Source organism: Talpa europaea (genome assembly GCF_964194135.1).
Source record: "Talpa europaea genome assembly, chromosome: 10".
NCBI classification, from domain to species: domain Eukaryota; kingdom Metazoa; phylum Chordata; class Mammalia; order Eulipotyphla; family Talpidae; genus Talpa; species Talpa europaea.
The window spans coordinates 87,110,967-87,130,460 of record NC_140077.1 but is presented as its reverse complement, the minus strand read 5'-3'; the positions used below and the strand labels follow the sequence as shown (position 1 = coordinate 87,130,460).

General features: G+C 39.2%; 1 protein-coding gene across 1 annotated transcript in view; it reads right to left on the bottom strand.

Annotated features, from left to right (window-relative positions):
* AIDA (axin interactor, dorsalization associated) overlaps positions 1-16,592 on the bottom strand; it is a gene marked incomplete at both ends in the record, with an annotated part of 30,301 nt that extends 13,709 nt beyond the window's left edge. The window contains 4 exons of the mRNA XM_084245825.1: positions 1,902-1,956; positions 2,364-2,417; positions 8,830-8,899; positions 16,483-16,592. Of these exons, the coding sequence (XP_084101951.1) occupies positions 1,902-1,956; positions 2,364-2,417; positions 8,830-8,899; positions 16,483-16,592 (289 nt within the window). The remainder of the gene's footprint in view (positions 1-1,901; positions 1,957-2,363; positions 2,418-8,829; positions 8,900-16,482) is intronic.
* Positions 16,593-19,494: the final 2,902 nt, after the last annotated feature.

Sequence of the window (19,494 nt, the reverse complement as noted above, 5' to 3'; positions counted from 1 at the left end):
GCCTAGCTTTGATAAATTCAAAATTATAGAGCATATCCTACTGAGATACATCTCTCTCTCTTATACACACACACAGTATTCATGTTTCTTTAAGAGGTAACCACAAATTAAAATCACCTAAAAAAGATATTAAGTACCAAGAAGAGAGTCAAATGAGAAGTATATAAATGCAAAATATAACAAAGCGTATCATAATGCTTCCTTTTTCATTCCCACCCCAATTTTAAAACAAAACCAACCAACCAACCATAAAAAAGAAGACTAAAGCAGATTATAGTCCAATCTTCCATTAATATGGATCAATAATCTCTCAGGAACATGACCTGGAGAACTATGATATTAAGGATTCATGTCAATATTTTTCCACAATAGCTATTAATAACAGTGGAAGGGACATAGGCTGTGGGGTCACTCAGAACTCTGGTCAAGACCCAGTATTTATATGCTACAAGATAATGGGCAAGTGCCTATTAGAAAAACAGAGTTGAGAGGACAGAGCTCAGTGCTTCACACAGAGCTGCTACTTGAAAAAGGTAAACATCTACCAGTAAAAGATTCCATGAGGTAACAGGATAAATTATTGAGCATGCTTATAGGAATAAGTACCTGATAAGTGCTTTATAATATCTGCTGTCATCATTTGTACCTGTAAGATTCTTTAATTTTATTTGTAAACAAAACAAAAAACTTGAAAAAAAATAGTGATAAAATAAGGAGTCCAAATCCTAACTATTCTTATCATTTTAAAAAATTGGACATTAGAATTTTCCTTATAACCGTTATCTAACAGACATCCTAATTGCAGTTGTTCTATTTTTTTTAAAACGATCAATGTGCTTTTCTTAAAGTAATCTTATATACAGCCAGTCACAAAAGACCATACATTATGTTTCCATATATATAAATCGTCCAGAATAGTCCAATTTATTAAGACAGAATGTCGATCAGAGATTACCTAAGGTGGAGAGTTGGGAAGAAATGATTGAATGCTAATCAGTACAGGGTTTCTTTTTTGGGGTGATGACAATGTCCTAAAACTGATTGTGGTGACATTTGATACTTGTGCCTTTGCCTGCATTACAAACATTTCCTCTAAAACATTCATTTGAACCAACAAAAAAAGCTTTCTTTAGCAACATGCTAACCACCAAAACATTTGAATGGTTTACTAAAATAAATAAATAAATAAAAAAGTCAGGAAGAGAAAGGAAAATGGGAACAACAAGGAAATAATTTTTTTTTAAAGATTTATTTTATTTATACAAGAGCTGAGGTACAAGCCAGAGGCCCGGGGGTTAGGGGTTGGTGGTGAAAGGATTCACCAGAGACAGAGTGGGGAACAGAACAGGCAGATCGACTGAAATACACTGCTGAGGGGAGCAGTGGGCGAGACAGGAGAGGTCTGCTGTGCCATGTGGGTATCTCCCTGGCTGGCCAGGAATCGAACCCATGCTGCAGAGGCTGCGGACAGCTTCACAGCGCTGCGCTCAACCTGCTGCGCCACCGGGGAGGCCCAAGGAAGTAATTTGTAGAGCAGCTGAATTGGCTGGACAGTAGTTTTTGATGACATGTAATATAAATGGGCATCAATATATATAACTTTATACTGTCCAGTGGAGTCTACTGTAAATGTTTACCAAAGTAAATCTTATTGAGGAGATTAATAAAAAATAAAGGCTAAAACATACAGATGAGGTATAACCAAGAGTCAAATAATTTCTCATATTCTATAATGAAGATGAAACAAACAATAATTACTACCAGAATTATAAAAACATAAAAACCCATACGACTAGATACTAGAAATAAATCAACACTAGCATGTATGCTAAATAATCTTTGTATCTATAAAAGATTCAATATTTTTCTAAAGGAATAGCACTAAAAGATATAAAACTTACTTGGTTCTAGCTTCTTCAGGTCCTCCAGCTTAAATTCGTCTTGGGACTGTGTGGACTGAATTCAAAATATGCACATCATATAATATTATTAGAAGGATTTCATTGCATGATATGCTTTGAAGTGACAAAAACTAAATAGTCAAAAAGCAGTCAAAGTAAATGAATCCATTTCTTGCTTTCAAGGTAGAGAATGAAAAGTCCCAAACTGATTTTTGTTTGCTTTTGTGTTTTTGGAACAGTCAGGCTAACAATATAAGGAAAAAAAATTACATTTATATTTTTTACTTCCATAGCTTAAAAATAGGAACTAAATATTTTATTAGAATTTAACCTATTAATTCCCATTGTTATAAAAATATTCTAAGACAATGCTGCTTTAGGCATGAATGCCTTATGTTTTATTAGAGTAGTTCATAATAATTTCTTTTCCTTATATTAGAAAGAGGGGAAAACCCCATTTACCTGTAAAGCTGAACTTCGTAATTCCAAGCATGTTGCAATTTTGCCTATGGTTTTCTGTAGGAAAAAGAAAAAGCTAAAGCACCAAATACATTATAACAGATAGTTGTAAAAAATCAAGTTAATTTTTGTTCATAGGAGCTCTATAATTTTTTAAGTAAGTTAAATTTTACCTCTTATTTTTGATCTTGTAGACTTTAGAGAAGAAAAATGGGAGGCAGAGGGCTGGGATAAGGGAGAGAAGGTGAGTATATATTCTCTCCTGACCTAGTATGGCACAATCAATTTTAAATCAAGTTTGCTTTGATGATAGCTTTCGCTATGATTAAAGGCCAAGCAGCCTTTAATATCTTTCATTATCTTCCTTTCCTAGCTTTGCCTTGTCTTCTTCTCCATAAAGTCTGAAACTCACTAAAAGATCAAAAATAAAAACCCCAAAGGTTAGTACAATAGTATAATTTAACTTTGACATTAAGTCCAATCTTGTCTTGTTCAATTTAAAAAGTGACAAACTAAGCAAAATCAATACTTGTGATGAACAGTGGTAAATACTACAGTTAGGTATGTTTTATATATATATATATATATGCAATCTGAGCTAAAAAATGTCAGGGGCCTAGTCCTACCTTTAATTAAGCTTATGTTCTATTAGCGATAAGACATATAGAGAACCACAATAACATAAAGCAGAGAAACTTGATTCTATCAGCTTCAACTAAGTAAGCTGCTCTATGTCCTGAAGAAACAGGACAAGAATATATATTAGGAATTAAGCTCCAATGACTGGAAGCCATTCTAAAACTGAAGAGTTTGGAAAACTGGTTCAGTTGCCTAAAGTCCCAAACTGAAGTAGGAGAGCTGGGGTTGAAATGTGAAGTGGGGGTGGGAATCATTCTGAAGGGGACCTTCAATGACCAGCTGAAGAGTCTTACTTTAGCAACAAATTACATAGAAGGTTCTTGAATGGAAGAATGACTATCAGATTTGCTTTTAAGAAGTTTGTAATGATAAATGACAAAAAAATATATTTTGGAGAAAGGAGAAAAGACCAATGGAGAGACTAATTGGGTTATTTCAACTGGGCAGGCCAACTATTATCGGAACAAGAACACACATGAATAACTAGGGTTGGAAATGAAAAGGAGACCCATAGAAGAAATATTTACAAGAGCAGGCAGCTGAATTAGACCCACCAAAGCCTTTTGAGTCCTTTCCCAAAAGACATTTCCTAAGTTTTCATTAGGAATAAATCCAGACTAAAAAGCAAGATATTTCTGCTAATTGCAAGGCCTTTACAATGAAAAATTCTGGGGAAAAATGCTTTTCTAATTCTATTGATGACTTGCAAACATTTAGTATAGTAAATTAGATTTTGTGGTTTTCCCTTCTGTTAATTTTCTTTGGAAGATAAATGAGGAACAAAACAAATATTGGCCTAGCGCCTGGCATGTAGGCTAGTGGGCTCTACCTAACCAAGTAAAGATAATAAACAGCTGGTATAAGGACTCACAAAATAACCTCCTACTGAGCAAGGTCTGACTCTTGACCAGAGAACAAGTAACAATGTCTAAGTTATCTTCACAATCTTTAAGAATTTCTTTACATCCCAAGACAAGAGCTTAGAAAATGTTCCATTTTATTATGAAGATTTAATTTATTTATTTAGGTTTTAAATTTATTTATTTATTTATTTAATTTTAGCCCCCACATTATGTTCACTGAGGTAAAGTAGGTTTATATCTTCATATCTTCTCCAGGGGTTATAGGTTCAAACCTCTACAAATGTGTACTTTGATACCCTGCCCCCCACCAGTGTCCCAACAAACCTCCACCATGTTCCACTGGGCTCCTTCCCTCCCCTACACCCAGCCCACCCCCTCCCCCTCTGCTTGCCTCAGTTCCTACATATAAAAATTATATTTGAACATGGTAACTGCAAAAAGGATTCAAAACATAGATTATTCACCCTCTCAAATAGCAGTTTTATAGGAATCAGAAATACTGGTATCCCCATCATTACTGTTCAAATCACTCAACTCTGACAAAATGAATTATTTTAAACATAAATATATTAACACAATAGTAGTAATGGCTAACAGATATTGAGCACTTACTGAATGAGACTCTCCTGAGTGATTTACACACATTAATTCACTTAATCCTCACTATTATTACCCTGTGAGTTAGATACAACCATTTTATAGATATGAAATGTGAAGAAAGATTAAGTTACCTTTGTATAGGATTAACACTAAAACAAAGCCATACACTTATTTTAATACCATTTGGTTATACTTTTTATGTTCTCTTAACTGAGATATATCAGTAAGTCCTTAAAAATATTAGCAACTCTCTTTCCTTCTTTACTATAAAATCCATTTGATTTGATGCTTTTAACATTTAAGTTAAATGTGGCCTAACAGCTATAAATCCACTAACAACAGGATTTAAAATTAAACATTTCTTTAAGAAGCAACAGCTTTTTACAGACTTTACTGAACTATGGCAAGATACCAATAGGCATTATTCATAAGTATTTTAAGGGACCACACCCAACAACAGTATGAAAAAAAAGGAGTGAAACTATCATTTTCAGCTGCAGCAATGACTTTGAAAACATGTGGCATTTATTGGATGTGAAATCAAGTGTTTGCTACTGTAATTGTTTCACCTTCTTAGAAACAAATTCTTCAGAAAAATGCAGTTGCTCAAGGTCACTTGTGTCAGAGTATAAGTACTGATTATGAAGTAATGTACATTAAATCTAAGAACTGAAAACAAGTGCAATTTCATTTTAAGAAAGGTTTAAACTATTAGCATTTCACTGACATTAATCGTTTGTGCTCAGTATGGTGCAGAAATGGAAAATGCTCTCATTTCCAGAATATTAGCTATTCTATGTTATCATTGCTAGAGAAGTTGGCAATGCAAAAAGTGCAGTTAAGGGAAATGATGGAATGAAACTGGACAATTAATATTAACTTTGCTAAGTCATATTCAAATAAGGAAAAATAAGTTTAAAAAATGTACATCAAGTAGTATAGTCACATCCAGACTTAATTTTTAGATTTAAACAGGCAGTTTAACTCAAGCTGGGGTAGCTGACCGAGGGTAAGCGAGGAAGGAAGAGGGGGAGGGGTAGATGAAGGGGGAACATATAAAATATAAAACAAGCATCTAAGTGCTGGAATTCTCATTACCACCAAACTTGATTCAAAACAGGGAAAAACTTTCTAAGCATCATGAGACAGGATGTTCTATTCTGTCCAGAAACTTACATGAGAAAATCTACTACACCAAAATAGGGAATTTGATGAAATGAAAACTTTTGGCAGTTATTCTTTGGCTCTGAAACCCAGTTGTTACAATGACAAAACTATTGAGAACTGAAATGAAAGTTAAGTCAACTAATCATGAGGGAGGGTCAAATAAGAATTATAAACTTGCTTATTTTCCACCAGGAATCTTTGAGAATCTTATGAATAGAAAATCCACATAGAGATTTTATGCTATTTCTCAAATTTAATAAAGTTTAGAGGGATCAGTAGTTTGGCTTTAAGGTTCTTCAGACTTAAATAATTACCTCAAAATTAGGATAATAATCATGTCTGAATAAATATCAATAACCTAAGATTCAACAAAGCATTTACTCATTAAATATTTTTTATTCTTTTTCTTATTTTTGTTTTTACTCAATATTTTTGAAAGCTTATTGTGAGCTAGGCAAAACTTCATGAAGAAAATGCTTTTGAAATATGGTTGTTTAAAAAACACTTTTCAATTTCCACAAACTACCGAATCATTGACATAATTTTAAAATTTGCCGCTGCCACAAAAATATTGAAGATAGTAAGAGCATAAAGAATACAATAAAAAATAGAAGACATAAAGAACCATTTTGCTAAGACCAATGTCATGAATATTCTCTATTTTCCTCTTGAGGACACACTGCCAGGTTTCTTCTCCTTTGGTTTATGTGCCAAACATTCATTTAGTTTTGCAGTCCTATTGTTGGTATCAAAATCTCCCATAACAAGTTTCTTCAAAACATTAGCTTTCTTTACAGACTTCTAAAAGCAAAGAAATTTAAGAAATATTCCATATTCAAACTCTACAAAAATTCAACACATGCATTGGTATATTAAAAGCCCCAAGAAATCACAAATTCTCTCTGTTCAAATAACACCTTAGTTCATCAGAGCCACTGTTCCCAGGACACATTTGGAAAATCTTTGTTTTCTAATCATTTACAAACTTGGAGTCTCTTTTTTCTTATGTGACATTCAAATATGAGGCTTTTGGTTGAATGTTTCAGCTGAATTTTACAGAAAAATTTATAAATGCACACAACTTGCCTTATATTGACAACGGAGTACAAACTAATTTGGGGTCCTTCTCCAAGCCAAGGAATAGGCAGGCAGACACAAGCTCTCTGTAGTCACAACTGGCAGCCACAACTGCCTCCTAGGCAGGTGTTATAAATAATAAAGACCTCAGAAATCTGGCCTTTGGGGAAGGGGGAAAAGGAGGATACTCCAAAGGTAGAAGTCATTAGAAGATTTAAAATCTACAGTTATCTAATACCTCATTTCATAATAAGGAAATCAAGGCCCAAGGACAGCAGGCTGACTCAAGGCCAAGACCACTGACTCCAGATTGCAGGCTCCTCCTTGGAGATCAGGTTGGCTCTTTGGCCTTTAGGAACATAAAAATCTGTGAGTCTGTGTAATAAGCTAAAAGGAGAGTAGCTGGTTTGCTACTAAGGAATAAATAGCATTATCAAACATCAGCTTCAGCCTTAGAAAGCATAAGACAAGAAAAATTCATTATTTCTCATTCGTCTAATCATCATCAAATGACAAAGCTCATTTCTTGAGGGCATTTTTTGAAAATAATAATTTTAATATATACATTTTATACTTGAGGTCCTATTGCTCCCATGTGCATTACCTAAGCAACAGGTATTGGAGACAAAACATGTTAAGTAACCAAGGAGAACAAGCGATTAATATGGGAGGTCATTAAATTTTTTTTAATTCGTAAGCTTTCATTTTGTTTCCATATTCAGAACAGTTTTGTTAGCTATTAGTTATATGCTTAAATATCTGAGATTCTGCTTCAAAATTTAGGTGTTTTAACTTTCAATTCTGTGATGTTAGTTCATCACTTCCTAACTGATTCCCAGATAAATTTTGGAAATCTTACAGAGGTGATGAAACATATTCTTGTTATTTTTCCCTAAGCAAATCAGTCATTTCCTTGGTGGAAATTGTTGTTCAAAGCTCAAGTCCTAAATTTCCTAAATCTACTGTGGTTATTAGCAATTATTAAGGAAAAAAGAAAAATATACTTATAAATTGCAACGTGCTGTTTTTTTTTTAACACAAAAAAGTACATTTAATAATACAGGTTCCATGTTTTAAAAAATACAAGTACTAATTTGTATAAGAAAAATGACTAATCTTAACTTTTGGGGTTTTTTTCTTTCCAAACACCTACAAATAAGAGTAAAATGAATACATGCCACAGAACGGACAGAGAGCAAAAAATCATTCCCACCCCTACAAAAATTAATGAAAGCAAACTAAGTCACCCTAGTTTTCACAATGTCTTTTCTTACAGGATGAGGGAAAGACTGATCCATTAGTTTTTTTCCTTACCTAGGAGATAAAACTTGACTTTGGGCCAGGGAAAAAACAAACTATTTCTTCTCTTAAAGTAAACTTCTTAAAGTATCCCATTTTCATTATCTCTGATGATAAAAGGCACCAAGTCGACACATTAAAATTTTAATTCAAGGAGAAAGCACCACTGAAACATTTGGCTTACAGGTTTGTTTGTTTTTTTTTTAAAGATTTATTTTATTTATTTATGCATACAAAAGCTGGGGTGTAAATGGGGTATAGATGCAGAGTGTTTGTGTGTGTGGATTCACCAGAAACAGAGTGGGGAGCAGAACAGGTAGATCTACTGAGGGAAGCAGTGTGTGAGAAAGAAGAGGTCTGTTGTGCCATGTGGGTTAGGTCCCTGGGATCAAACTCAAGCTGCAGTGGTTGCTCATAGCTTCATAATGCTGAGACTTAACCCCTTGTGCCACTAGGAGGACCCCGGTTTACAGATTCTTAAGCCAAATTCTTAACTTAAACTAATTTTTCCCCAGTGGTGGCTTTTCTTTTCTTTTTTTGGAGTTAAGAAAGTTGAGTTAGGTACTGATTACAATCACCCCCCACCCCCAACCAACCAGAGTGTAGATGGTCCCTACTAAAGTCTGAAAAGAAATTCATTAAGTGAGAAATTTATTAACTGGTGAATCATGTGCATCTCTAAGTGATCACTTAATGTGCAGAAAAGTATAATCAGTATCACTCTTTCTACTTAAGTATAACAGTTGTTATTTTTGCTTACTGGACTTGAAAGACAACTCTTTTCATTTGGAATTCAATATAGTCAGAGATTGCTTTTTGGGTACCTTTTGTTCTTCTGTGAATTCAGAATTATTGTGTTGAGCTTGGGCCTCTTTTTGTAGATGTCTTGCTAATCTGTAGGAAGAAAACAACATATTTTTTTAAAATTGAAGGAAAGTAAATTCTCAAGAACAAGGTGAAACAATTTAAATCTTTTAAAAAACAGAATGAAGTACAATAATACTTGATTCTATTTTCAATGTATAAATCTTTATTAGCTTTAGAATAAATCTCTTTATTCAAGATAATGAACGGAATATACAATATTTTTCATATTTCACTGGGACACATATTAGCTCTACGCAATAAAAGTAGACTTTAAAACTGGAATCTCAGATGTCATCTAATCCAACTTTCCTAACTCTATTTTCTCCTCCTCTTAAATATTATTTTCTGTAATAAGCCAATAAGCAGTTCTCTAGCTTCAGCTTAAACACTGTCAGTGAGCGCTTTATCAATCATTAATTTGCTGAGATTAGTTCAATTCAAATAACAAAGTTACTAATACTTCATCAAGTTATATTTTTGAGGGCCTCCCCGGTGGCACAGCGGTAGAGCGCTGGGTTGCGAAGCTGCCCGCGGCCTCTGCCGCACCGGTTCGATCCCCGGCTGTTCCCCGGCCACCGGAGGAGGGTCCCACATGGCGCGCAGACCCCTCCTGCCGCCCGCTGCTCCCCTCAGCAGTGTACTTCTGTCCTTCTGCCTGCTCTGCTCCCCACTCTGGCTCTGGTGAATTCTCTCACCCTCCCGCACTTCTGACTGTACCCAGTGCATGTATAAACAAAAACAAACAAACAAATGAATAAATAAATAACATGCCTCTATAAAAAAAAAAGTTATATTTTTGAAAACACCCTTCGTGGAAAATAAAGAAAATGCACTACCAATCAGACATGGAAATTCTTGTTTGCTCAATTATCACCATGCTTTAAAAATAGCAGCTAGACCTTGAGTAAGTTTTCAAGGATGGCAATGTTACTGGCAGTTCAAAAGTAAAGATCCAAAACTATTTCTGAGATAGCAAAAATCAAAGAACTGATTCTTAGAACTAAACAATAAAAAGACAAATAACTCATTTTAAAACCGGGCAAAGAATTTGAACTGACATTTCTCCAAAGAAGATATACAAGTGGTCAATAAGCACATGTATCAACATCATTAGTCATCAGGGAAAGGCAAATCAAAACTACAATGAGATGCTACTTCACACTAGGCAGGGTATAATTTTTAAAAAGGGAGGGAATAGCAAGTGTTTACAAGGATGTGGGAAAAAAGGAATCCTCATACGTTGTTGATAGGAATGTTAATTGATGTAGTCACTGTGGAAAAGTTCGGCAGTTTCTCAAAAAATTAATCACCTACAATTTCAAAATCCTAAGTATTACCTAAGAGAACTAAAAACATATCTTCACACACAAAACCATATACACAGATGCTCATAGCAGCAGTATTATTCATAATAGCCAAAAAGTGGAAATATCCAAAATGTCCATCAACTGATGAATGAACAGCATGTGGTACCTCCATTCAATGGAATATTTGGCCATAAAAATGAGGAATGAAGTATCCTTTATAACATGGTTGAATCTCAAAAACATTTTGCTAAATGAATGAAGCTAGATGCAAAAGATCACATATTACATGACCACATTTACATGAAATGTCCAGAAGAGGTAAGTCTATAGAGACAGAAAGCAGATCAGCAGATGCTGGGTCTAGGTGAAGGTGGAAATTGGTACGGACTGATTATATTGGGTATGTGGTTCTTTTGAGGGCAGTGGAAATGTTCTGGAATTAGAGAGTAGAGATGGTTGCATTACATTGAGAATATTCTCAAAGCCACCGAATTGTACAACAGCTAGTTTATGTAGCTTTTTTTTTTTTTTTAAAGATTTTTAATTTATTTATACAAGAGCTGGGGTACAGGCCAGAAGCACGGGAGGGTGAGAGAATTCACCAGAGACAGAGTGGGGAACAGAACAGGCAGATGGACTGAAAGCACTGCTGAGGGGAGCAGGGGGCAAGACAGGAGAGGTCTGCTGTGCCATGTGGTTATCTCCCTGGCCAGCCAGGATCGAATTTGCACTGCAGAGGCAGCAGACAGCTTCACAGCACTGCACTCAACTGGCTGCGCCACCGAGGGTGGGGTGGAGGGGCCCTTTGTAGCTTTTAGACAAAGTAATAGCAAATCTATGAAGAACAGATAGGAAAAAGGAATTCAAGAAAGTCCTGATTTAGATAATAAATTTAGTAAGTTAGGCAGAGCTTGTTTCTCACCCCCATCTCTGATCATAATAGTGTCTCTCCATTTCTGTGCAGGGAGGGTAAAAAAAAAAGTCTTACAGTAGAGTTCTATTCTATGAAATCTTATTTTTTAAAGACCAGGTGCAAATTTCATGATACTTAATGATCCCTGCCCAATTCACGAAAAGTTTGCATCCTCCCTATCATAAAGAAATTTAAAATCCTAAAACTTGCCAGGAAAGCACCATCATATTACTTTAAATTGCTGAGTTTATGAATTTCTATTCCTGAAAAGCTGGAAACTCCATTATGCTTTTCCTAAAATGCCACTCTCAGTTTGCTTCTATATAGAAGTGTACAACTTTGGGGGTGTACAAATAACTCTGCATGAAGCCACTGTTCTTGTTGCCTACTTGATGCCAACTCTTGTTGCCAACTCTGTACAGACCCAAATTCAGGGAAGTTATGGTATGGCACATTTCCTTATGTGAGTATCTCTATAGACTTGGCTCCCAGTGGCTGTTAATATAGGCAGGGTCAGTAGCAGAACAAAGCGCATTGCTCTAAACAACTGCTCAAATCCAGGTCCATAGCCAAGGTTGTCAATCTCAAACAGAATCCCTCTTTTAATAATCAGGCAGCAGAGTGGGAGGAAATACTTGCAAATCAGGTATCTGGTAAAAGTCTTATATCTATAACATATAAAAGACTCATTACTCAACAGACAAAAAGAAAGACAACTCCATTAAAAATGGACAAAAGCTTTGAACAGACACTTCATAAACAAAGTTTATAGATGGAAAACAAAAGGATCATAAGATACATTGCTCAACATGTTAGTCCTGAGAAAGGCACATGAAAACCACATACCTACCCTAAAGGCTACAATCAAAATGACAGAATAACAAATGCTGTCCATGTGGAGCAGCAGGAATTCTCACATATTGCTATTAGAGATGTAATTGGCACAGCCAGTTTACACAGCTTGGCAGTTCCCTTAAAAAAAACAAAAAACAAAAAACATAAATTTACAATAACCAGCAGCTCTACTACCAGGTATTGATCCAAGAAAAATGAAAACATAAGTTCACAAAAAGATGTACATGTAAACATTCTTAGCAATATTATTGACAAGTCAAAAAAGTAGATTCTAACAACTTAAATGTTCATCAACTAGTCAATGGAGGCACAAAACATGGTCTATCCACAGTGTGATGCTATACAGTGAAAAGGAAGCGCTGACATACATCAAAGTGGATGAACCGCAACTCTATCACCAAATGAAGAAAGCCACTTGCAAAATATCATGCCTTATGATTCCATTCAAACCAACTGTCCAGAAAAGCCAGATGATGGGTAATGCTGACCTATACTTTAGGAGTACAGCTCACATGGATGCCACACCAAGCCCCCCATTAAGGTTCTAACAGAAGACTCCAGAGACAGAATTAGCCCGGGTCTAGAGTGGGAATAAATGGGCCCAAGGGATCTTTTGGGGGTTTTGGAAAAGTCCTAACATTTGACTGTAGTGATGATTGCTTTTGTTTCCCCTTTATAAACATTGTTTGTGAAGTGTCCATTCAAAGCTTTTGTCCCTTTTTAATGGAGTTGTCTTTTGTCTGTTCAGTAATAAGAGTCTTTATATGCTTTAGATACAAGGCTTTTATCAGAGACCCAATTTGGTAAGTTTGCTAGCAATTCATGGAATTGTACATCTGAAATAGGTGAAATTAATGGTATGCCATAACTTAAAATAGTTATTTTAAAACATACTTCCAAAAAAAAAAGCAAAAATATAATTTTCTAAATTCACAAAGGACCACTTCATTTTAGGACAAGGTGAATCATAATTTTGTCCCCTGAGGGAAAATTCATAGGCGCTAGATATCAGATGAGTAGTAAAAGGGTTGACAGTCTATTAGTAAAGGTGTCAAGTATTCTTCTCTAGAGAATCAGCTCACTTACAAGAGTGCCTAAAGGTGAAACAGGACTATTCTTAAGAAAAATTTTAAATACACTTTAAACACATAAAAAAGTGACTGATAAGAAACCCAAAGCAAACCATGACACGAATAAGTGCTTCTCTGATGAGCCTTGATCCACAGTGAAGGGCTGGTTTTAGGTTAATCTTTTTATAAAATAAAATAAGAAGTACTGTGGAGATATCAAGTTGATATAGCTTCTAAAGCTTAAGCATCTTTATCTATCCTGTGGCAGGGTGGACAGCAGTCTGCAGACCAGCATAGATCTGTGGGGCACTGTGAGTGACAATGATGCCCTGGAAAGAAAAGATGACAAAAAGTAGGTAGTATCCTATTTTCATGTTCATCCATTTATTTATTGAGAGTCCATATGCTAAGTTACTACCCCAGGACTGACTGTGAAATATTTGGTCCTGAGTAAGATTAAGTTAGAGATCATTTATCCCTTGGAAGCGGAGTGGTTTATAATTGACTGTGTGGATTTTGACAACAATTTTAGTTTTGATGTAATTTGTTTAAATCTTTGAAGAGTAGTCTGACCTCAATGCCTTCATGCTCACATAGTACACTCCCAAGTTGATCCACTTAACAGAATGCAACTGTATCTAAATCACAATTGTTTCTTGATAATGTACTACTGGGAAGGATACAGTATTATTAAGTATACAATAGAGGACAAAACTAACAACCCCTGTGATACTTTGCCCTCAAAGAGCTTATATTCTAGTGGAGATACAAAAAAACAAGCTAATATGTAAACTATGTGTTTGATGGTGATATGCAAAATGAGGCAGCATTGGGGAGGGGGTTAGGCTGTACAAGAGTGAGAAGGAGGGAGTGTAGTTGGAAGCAATTTTAAACAGAGTGGCTAGAGTGCCTCACTGAGAAGACAATATTTCAACAAAGACTTGAAGAAGGTGACCAATCTATCCAAACATTACTGGGGAGAGACCTCAGGCAAAAGTACAAAATTCCTTGTTTAATATCTACAAGTGTTATCACTCAGGTGAAACAACTTATTCCCCTAAAGTTCTTCAAGTTGTCTCTCCCTGCTCTGAGGGTGGAAATCCAATCTCATTCATCATTGTATCCCCAGTCCTCACTTGTTAAGTGATGAAACTGTTTAAGCACTTGTATTCTTAAACTGTAATAGTACAAACACACTTTCTCCCTTGCCCCCAAACTCCCCCTGACCATAAGCTTGCTCCTGTACCAAGTAGCTGCTCATCCAGTTAAAAATGCCATTATCTACTCTACTCCTCTGCCTTCCTTACTCCATTTGCCAGTCAGTGGCTAAATCCAGCCAATGTTTTCTCATCATTTGGTGGCCCCCAACTCGTAGCTTCTATAGCTCTTCCTCCCAGATTTATTCAAATCAAAAAGACAATTTGCCTCCATTCTAAAATATCTAGGTGATTTAAAACATGATCATATATGTACACACACATATATAGTATATATAAATATATAAATTAATAAATGTATTATGTGGACCTATGGCATGTCAATAAAATTTGAGCCAATCATTACATATTTCTATATCAATTTGACAGTGGCAGTTATTATAGTCATAACTCTAAATCACGCACTTCAGAGATTAATATGGGGTTCCAACAATGGATCTGTGTGTCCCTATTATTATCCCAATGAGCTGCTTCTAGAAATTCCAACTAAACAGCTTGTGTATTCACTTATCCTTTGTAATTCCAACTGGACATGGTATTCCCCACTTTTCACTGTGAAGCCTGCAGCTGAGTGCCAACAGCTGCTAAGTCCCACCACATCACAAGTGAGGGGCAGCTTGATAGTCAGGGTACACAGTTTTAGTTAACATACAAGTGAGTCAACTCTCACTGTTTATTGGTTACAGTATAAATGTCTTTGTTCCCTGGTAATGAAGGAAATCTACTAATTTGTCCAATTCACATCTAATTCGCATCTAAAGCACTATCTAGTTTAGTGGACAGGATCTGGATCTTAAAAAAAAAAACAAAAAAACACAAAAACACAACAAGATTTAAGTGGAGTAGTTTTGTGACTCTAGTTAATTTGTTAGCCTGAGTTTCAGTTTACCCACTTTGTAAAATGAGGATAATAATGCTTTCTAAGTAGCTGCAGAAGAAAGTGAAATCAAGTCAAAGTACAACAGAAATGAGAGTTTGTTACATGTTGCAAAATGGCCCAAGGCTTATGGGTGCTTTTAGGGCTTTTGAAACTAAGGGCAATTCAAAGCCAGTAAGATGGGGTGGAGAACAATTACACATTGCAACTATCTTAATGGTCAAATAAAAACTATGAGAAAAGTGAAAACTAAGTGAAAGGATAATTTACCCCTGCTAAGATTCTTTTGCAGAAGACACAAAAGCAGAAAAAGATTTCCCTGTACATGGTTTCATGCTTGGCCAAAACCTCTCAAATAATAACTTGCTTTAAACCAGGAAATAATTAACAGTAGCGGTTCTGCAAACAGCATTTTTAGTAAGCAGCTCTTATTTTCAGTAAAATGTTGCAAGAAACTAAGCAAAAACTTAAATACACGTATATCTTGTCCTTTCATTTAAAAAAAATCGCTGAAGTGTTTTGGGGAAGAAATAGGATTTCTTTAGATCAAAGCAACACTGGTACTCTGTACCCTAGGGCTATACATTCTACACAGGAAAAGGAGGAGCCACCCAAGGAGGTTGCGGGGGCTCCCGTGCGCCGTCTGTTAATTCACATTTTGCTCTCTTCTGTTCACATCCTGCGCGGACTCCACCCAAAACCAGTGAGCGAGGGGGTGGGTGGGACTCGCACAGCCGAGCAAATAACAGCTCCAGAAACCGAAACGGATCGGAGGTGAAACACGAAAACCCGGCTCGCCCGAGCTGGGTGGAGAAGGGGGTTCGCTAGAGGAGACCCTCTTCTAGGCTGGCCAGGCACCTTTGGCCTCGTTGCATCCGGGGCACCCCCACCCCACTATCGCGACCAGTTCCCTCCTGTCCTACACCCGGGAGGAGGCAGGCGCGGCAGACAGAGCCAGGCCACTCATCCCCGGAACGTGGGCGGAGAACGCACCAGCAATTCCTCGGAGATTCCGAGAGCGCGATGGAGGGGCGGCAACCTGGGCGAGGCGAGGAGGGAAGGAAACTGCCGGTGGAGCGGGGGACCTGGGAGACGGTGGGAAGGCACCAAGCAGGTAGCCCGATCGGGCCGGCGCCCCAGGAAAGCGGGGGGACCTGTTGCATGGACCTGGGACGGAGGCGGCGGGGGGGACAGCCGGACCGCGCGCCCCGGGCCACCTCCCCCGTGCCAGTGCGACCTCAGCCCCCGTGCCTGCGGGGCCCCACCCTGAGAAGTCGGGGCGGCAGAGACGCGGGTGAGAGCCCCGACCCTGAGGAAGGGGAGGCGGCCGACGGGGGCCGGGCTGGCCCGCTGCTGCGGTTAGTCACTCACATCTGATACTCGTCTATCGCCTCCACCAGCTGGCCCCAAGAGTCGAAGTCGGCGCCTCTCCTAAAACTGGCGCCCCAGCGCTGCAGCAGACTTCGGGTCACCTCCGACATGGCCGGCCAGCCGCCCCCGACCCCTCCCGCCCCGACCCCCGACAGGCAGGGTCCTAGGGCGCCATCCTCCCCGGGCTGGGCCCCGACATTAACAGGGCCAGGAGGAACCGCGCTGGCCACCACCGCCACCCGCCGAGGAGCCGCCCAAGCCCATTTGCCGCCACAGCCAAACTTGGCGGCTCCGGCGCGGCCGCCCCGCCGAGGCCCCGCCCCTGGCCCCGCCCCAGTTAGGTTGAGGCCGCCCCGCTCCCACCCGCTGCCGCCATTGCTACCGCGGCATTCCTCCTCGGCTGGGGCGGCCCGCCCCTCGGCGCTCGTCTTGTGACAAGAGGCGCGGCGCCTGAGGCCGGGCAGGGAAGGAGACGTCCAGAAAGAGCCAGGAACCCGAGGGGCTTGAGGGAGCAGCGACGACGCGGTTCCCTAGGCCCCCAGCGGCCCCACTGCCGCCTCGGTAACTGTCATGGCCTCCAAGCCACGTGACCCCGCCTCGTCGCAGGCCAGCTTTCCGGTCGCTCCGGCCCAGTAGCCCCGGCTCTGCGACGCCCTCCCCCCATTCCCGCCGGCGGACTCGGACCTGGCCTTTCTTCCTCCGGAAAACTGCGGGACAGATCCCGAGAAAGCCGGTGAGTCTGTCCACCAGGCTGGAGGTTTTCCAGTACCACCTCGCCCTTGTCCTTTCCCCGCCGCCCCCAGCAGTAGGGTCATCCCCTGTCACACGGTCTCCATAGACACCGGGGAGTGGTCCAAAAAGTCTCCTAATACTTTGAAGCGAATGACAGGAAGGATTCCGCGAATCCTCGACATTAACAGCTGGATTCGCCTAATCCTTTGCCCGCCTCGGGAAGCTGGAGGCTTATAAACTAATTAGGGGCTCCTTCTGCGTTCTCTGGCCGGGTAGATGGTGTCGGCTTTCCACAAAAATGCCTGTGCGGGTAGTGGCGCTCGATTAGGGTCGGCGCCTGCGCAGTGAAACCGCCCCCCCCGTACTTTCGCGGAAGGAAGAGGCGGGGCGTAAACAGGAAGCGAACGGGCCGGCTCGGCTGAGCTGCTCAGGTGGGTGGCGTCCTAAGGGGACCCGGGGACCGGTGAGTGGCGGCTCCTGGTCTGTAATGGGAGTCCTCCTGTTCGGAGGCATTCGCGATCCGAATGTTGCTTCGGTGGCTCGAGGGGCACCCGCATACTGGGGGCTGGGTGTGTCGTGCCTCCCCAACAACCTTGCCCCGAACTCTTGAGAACTCGGGAACTGAGGCTCAGAGGGATGTGATGGGGCAGATCCAGAGAACGCGGCACTTAACCTCTTCGTTCCTGAAGTAAAGGTTCCAAAAGTCCAGACATTTACATCCAGGAGGGGGAAGGCCGCGGTAAAGGAGTAGAAGAGAAAAGCTGCTTTCCCCAAATCAAGTGTATTGTGTACTTTTACCTCGGGAAGCTTGATTTATATGGACGTAGATTCTTGTGTTAGTTTAAGTTATAAGACAGGTTTACAGTGGACCATGTCCGGAAGATGGTATATTTCTCTTGTACGTGGTAAAAGTTTTGAATTCAATTAACTTGCTCAATGTTTGAGTACACGATGTGTTCGTTTCCTGTTCATTAAATATCTGGACAGTGATATTGACTTAAAGCAATGAAGCATGTTGTTTGTACATGTATGTTTTATATAAAAATAGGTCTCTAGGGCAGTGCAGAAAGAAGTGACCCAAAATCCCTAACCTTAGATTTCCAAAACCGGTGTTGTCGTAAATAAGTAAATATTGTAGTTGAGGTGCTTGAAGTAGATAAATCATACACTGCGGTATACATTTATTTTCCAAATAAGAAAACATCAATTGCCAACATTGTATAATGTCTTCATAAAAATTGTACCTTTTCAGAATTTGTTACTTCCTGGATTTTAATTGCCATATTTTAAGTCTTTAGCTAGGACTTCCTGCGTTATTTGCACTGTTTACCCAAGGACCTGTAGGCAAACATTCCTTTTTTGGAAAAACAAAGGAGAAAAAAAAAATGGTGTGGCACTGAACTTTTTTTAAGTTGTCATTTCACATAGGTAGCTTTTCAATGTTCTTTTGAGATAGAAGTTACTGTTTTAAGCAACCAAGGATGAGACCAAGAAAGCAGATATCCAAGTTGGAAGGGGCAACTGATTTACCTGATTAAAAAAAAGTTATTGGTCAGCTATCATGTTGCTTTTATTATGATAGTGATTCTTATTAACTGTTTCGTATACAGTGTATTTGTTGTAGAAACCACTCAGTTGCTATTAGCAACATCATGTGGGAATAAATTTAAAACCTCTTTCAAGTAATCGAATACTTCGCCTAAATAAGGGCCATTTGAACCTGTTTGAGAAATTACATTCATCTGGTCCTGTGCCTTTCTCTTTTGGAGCTGTCCAATCACAGTCTAGGTGGTCCTCATGTAATGTCCTCTCATTAAAATGTTGGGAAGAAACCAAGTTATTTGAGGACTTGGTGTTACTGTGTTGTTTTGCTTAAAGTTGTAGTTCAAGAACCTGTGCACCACATTAAGTGAGGACTCACTGTACTTTGCTACTCAGAAGGGGAGTTTGGGACCAGCAGCATTATTATCTTAGGTCCTAACTTAACTGTTGAAAATGTATTTTATTTTATTTTTTTAAAGATTGATTTATTTATACAAGCACTGGGTACAGTCAAAAGCGCGAGAGGGTGAGAGAATTCACCAGAGCCAGAGCAGTGAATAGAACAGGCAAACTGACGAAATACACTGCTGAGGGGTGCGGCAGGAGAGTTCTGCACTCCATGTGGGACCCTCGCTGGCGGCCAGGGATCAAACCTGCACTGCAGAGGCTGCGGGCAGCTTCGCAGCCCAGTGCTCAACTGCTGCGCCACCAGGGGAGGCCCCGAACATGCATTTTAAC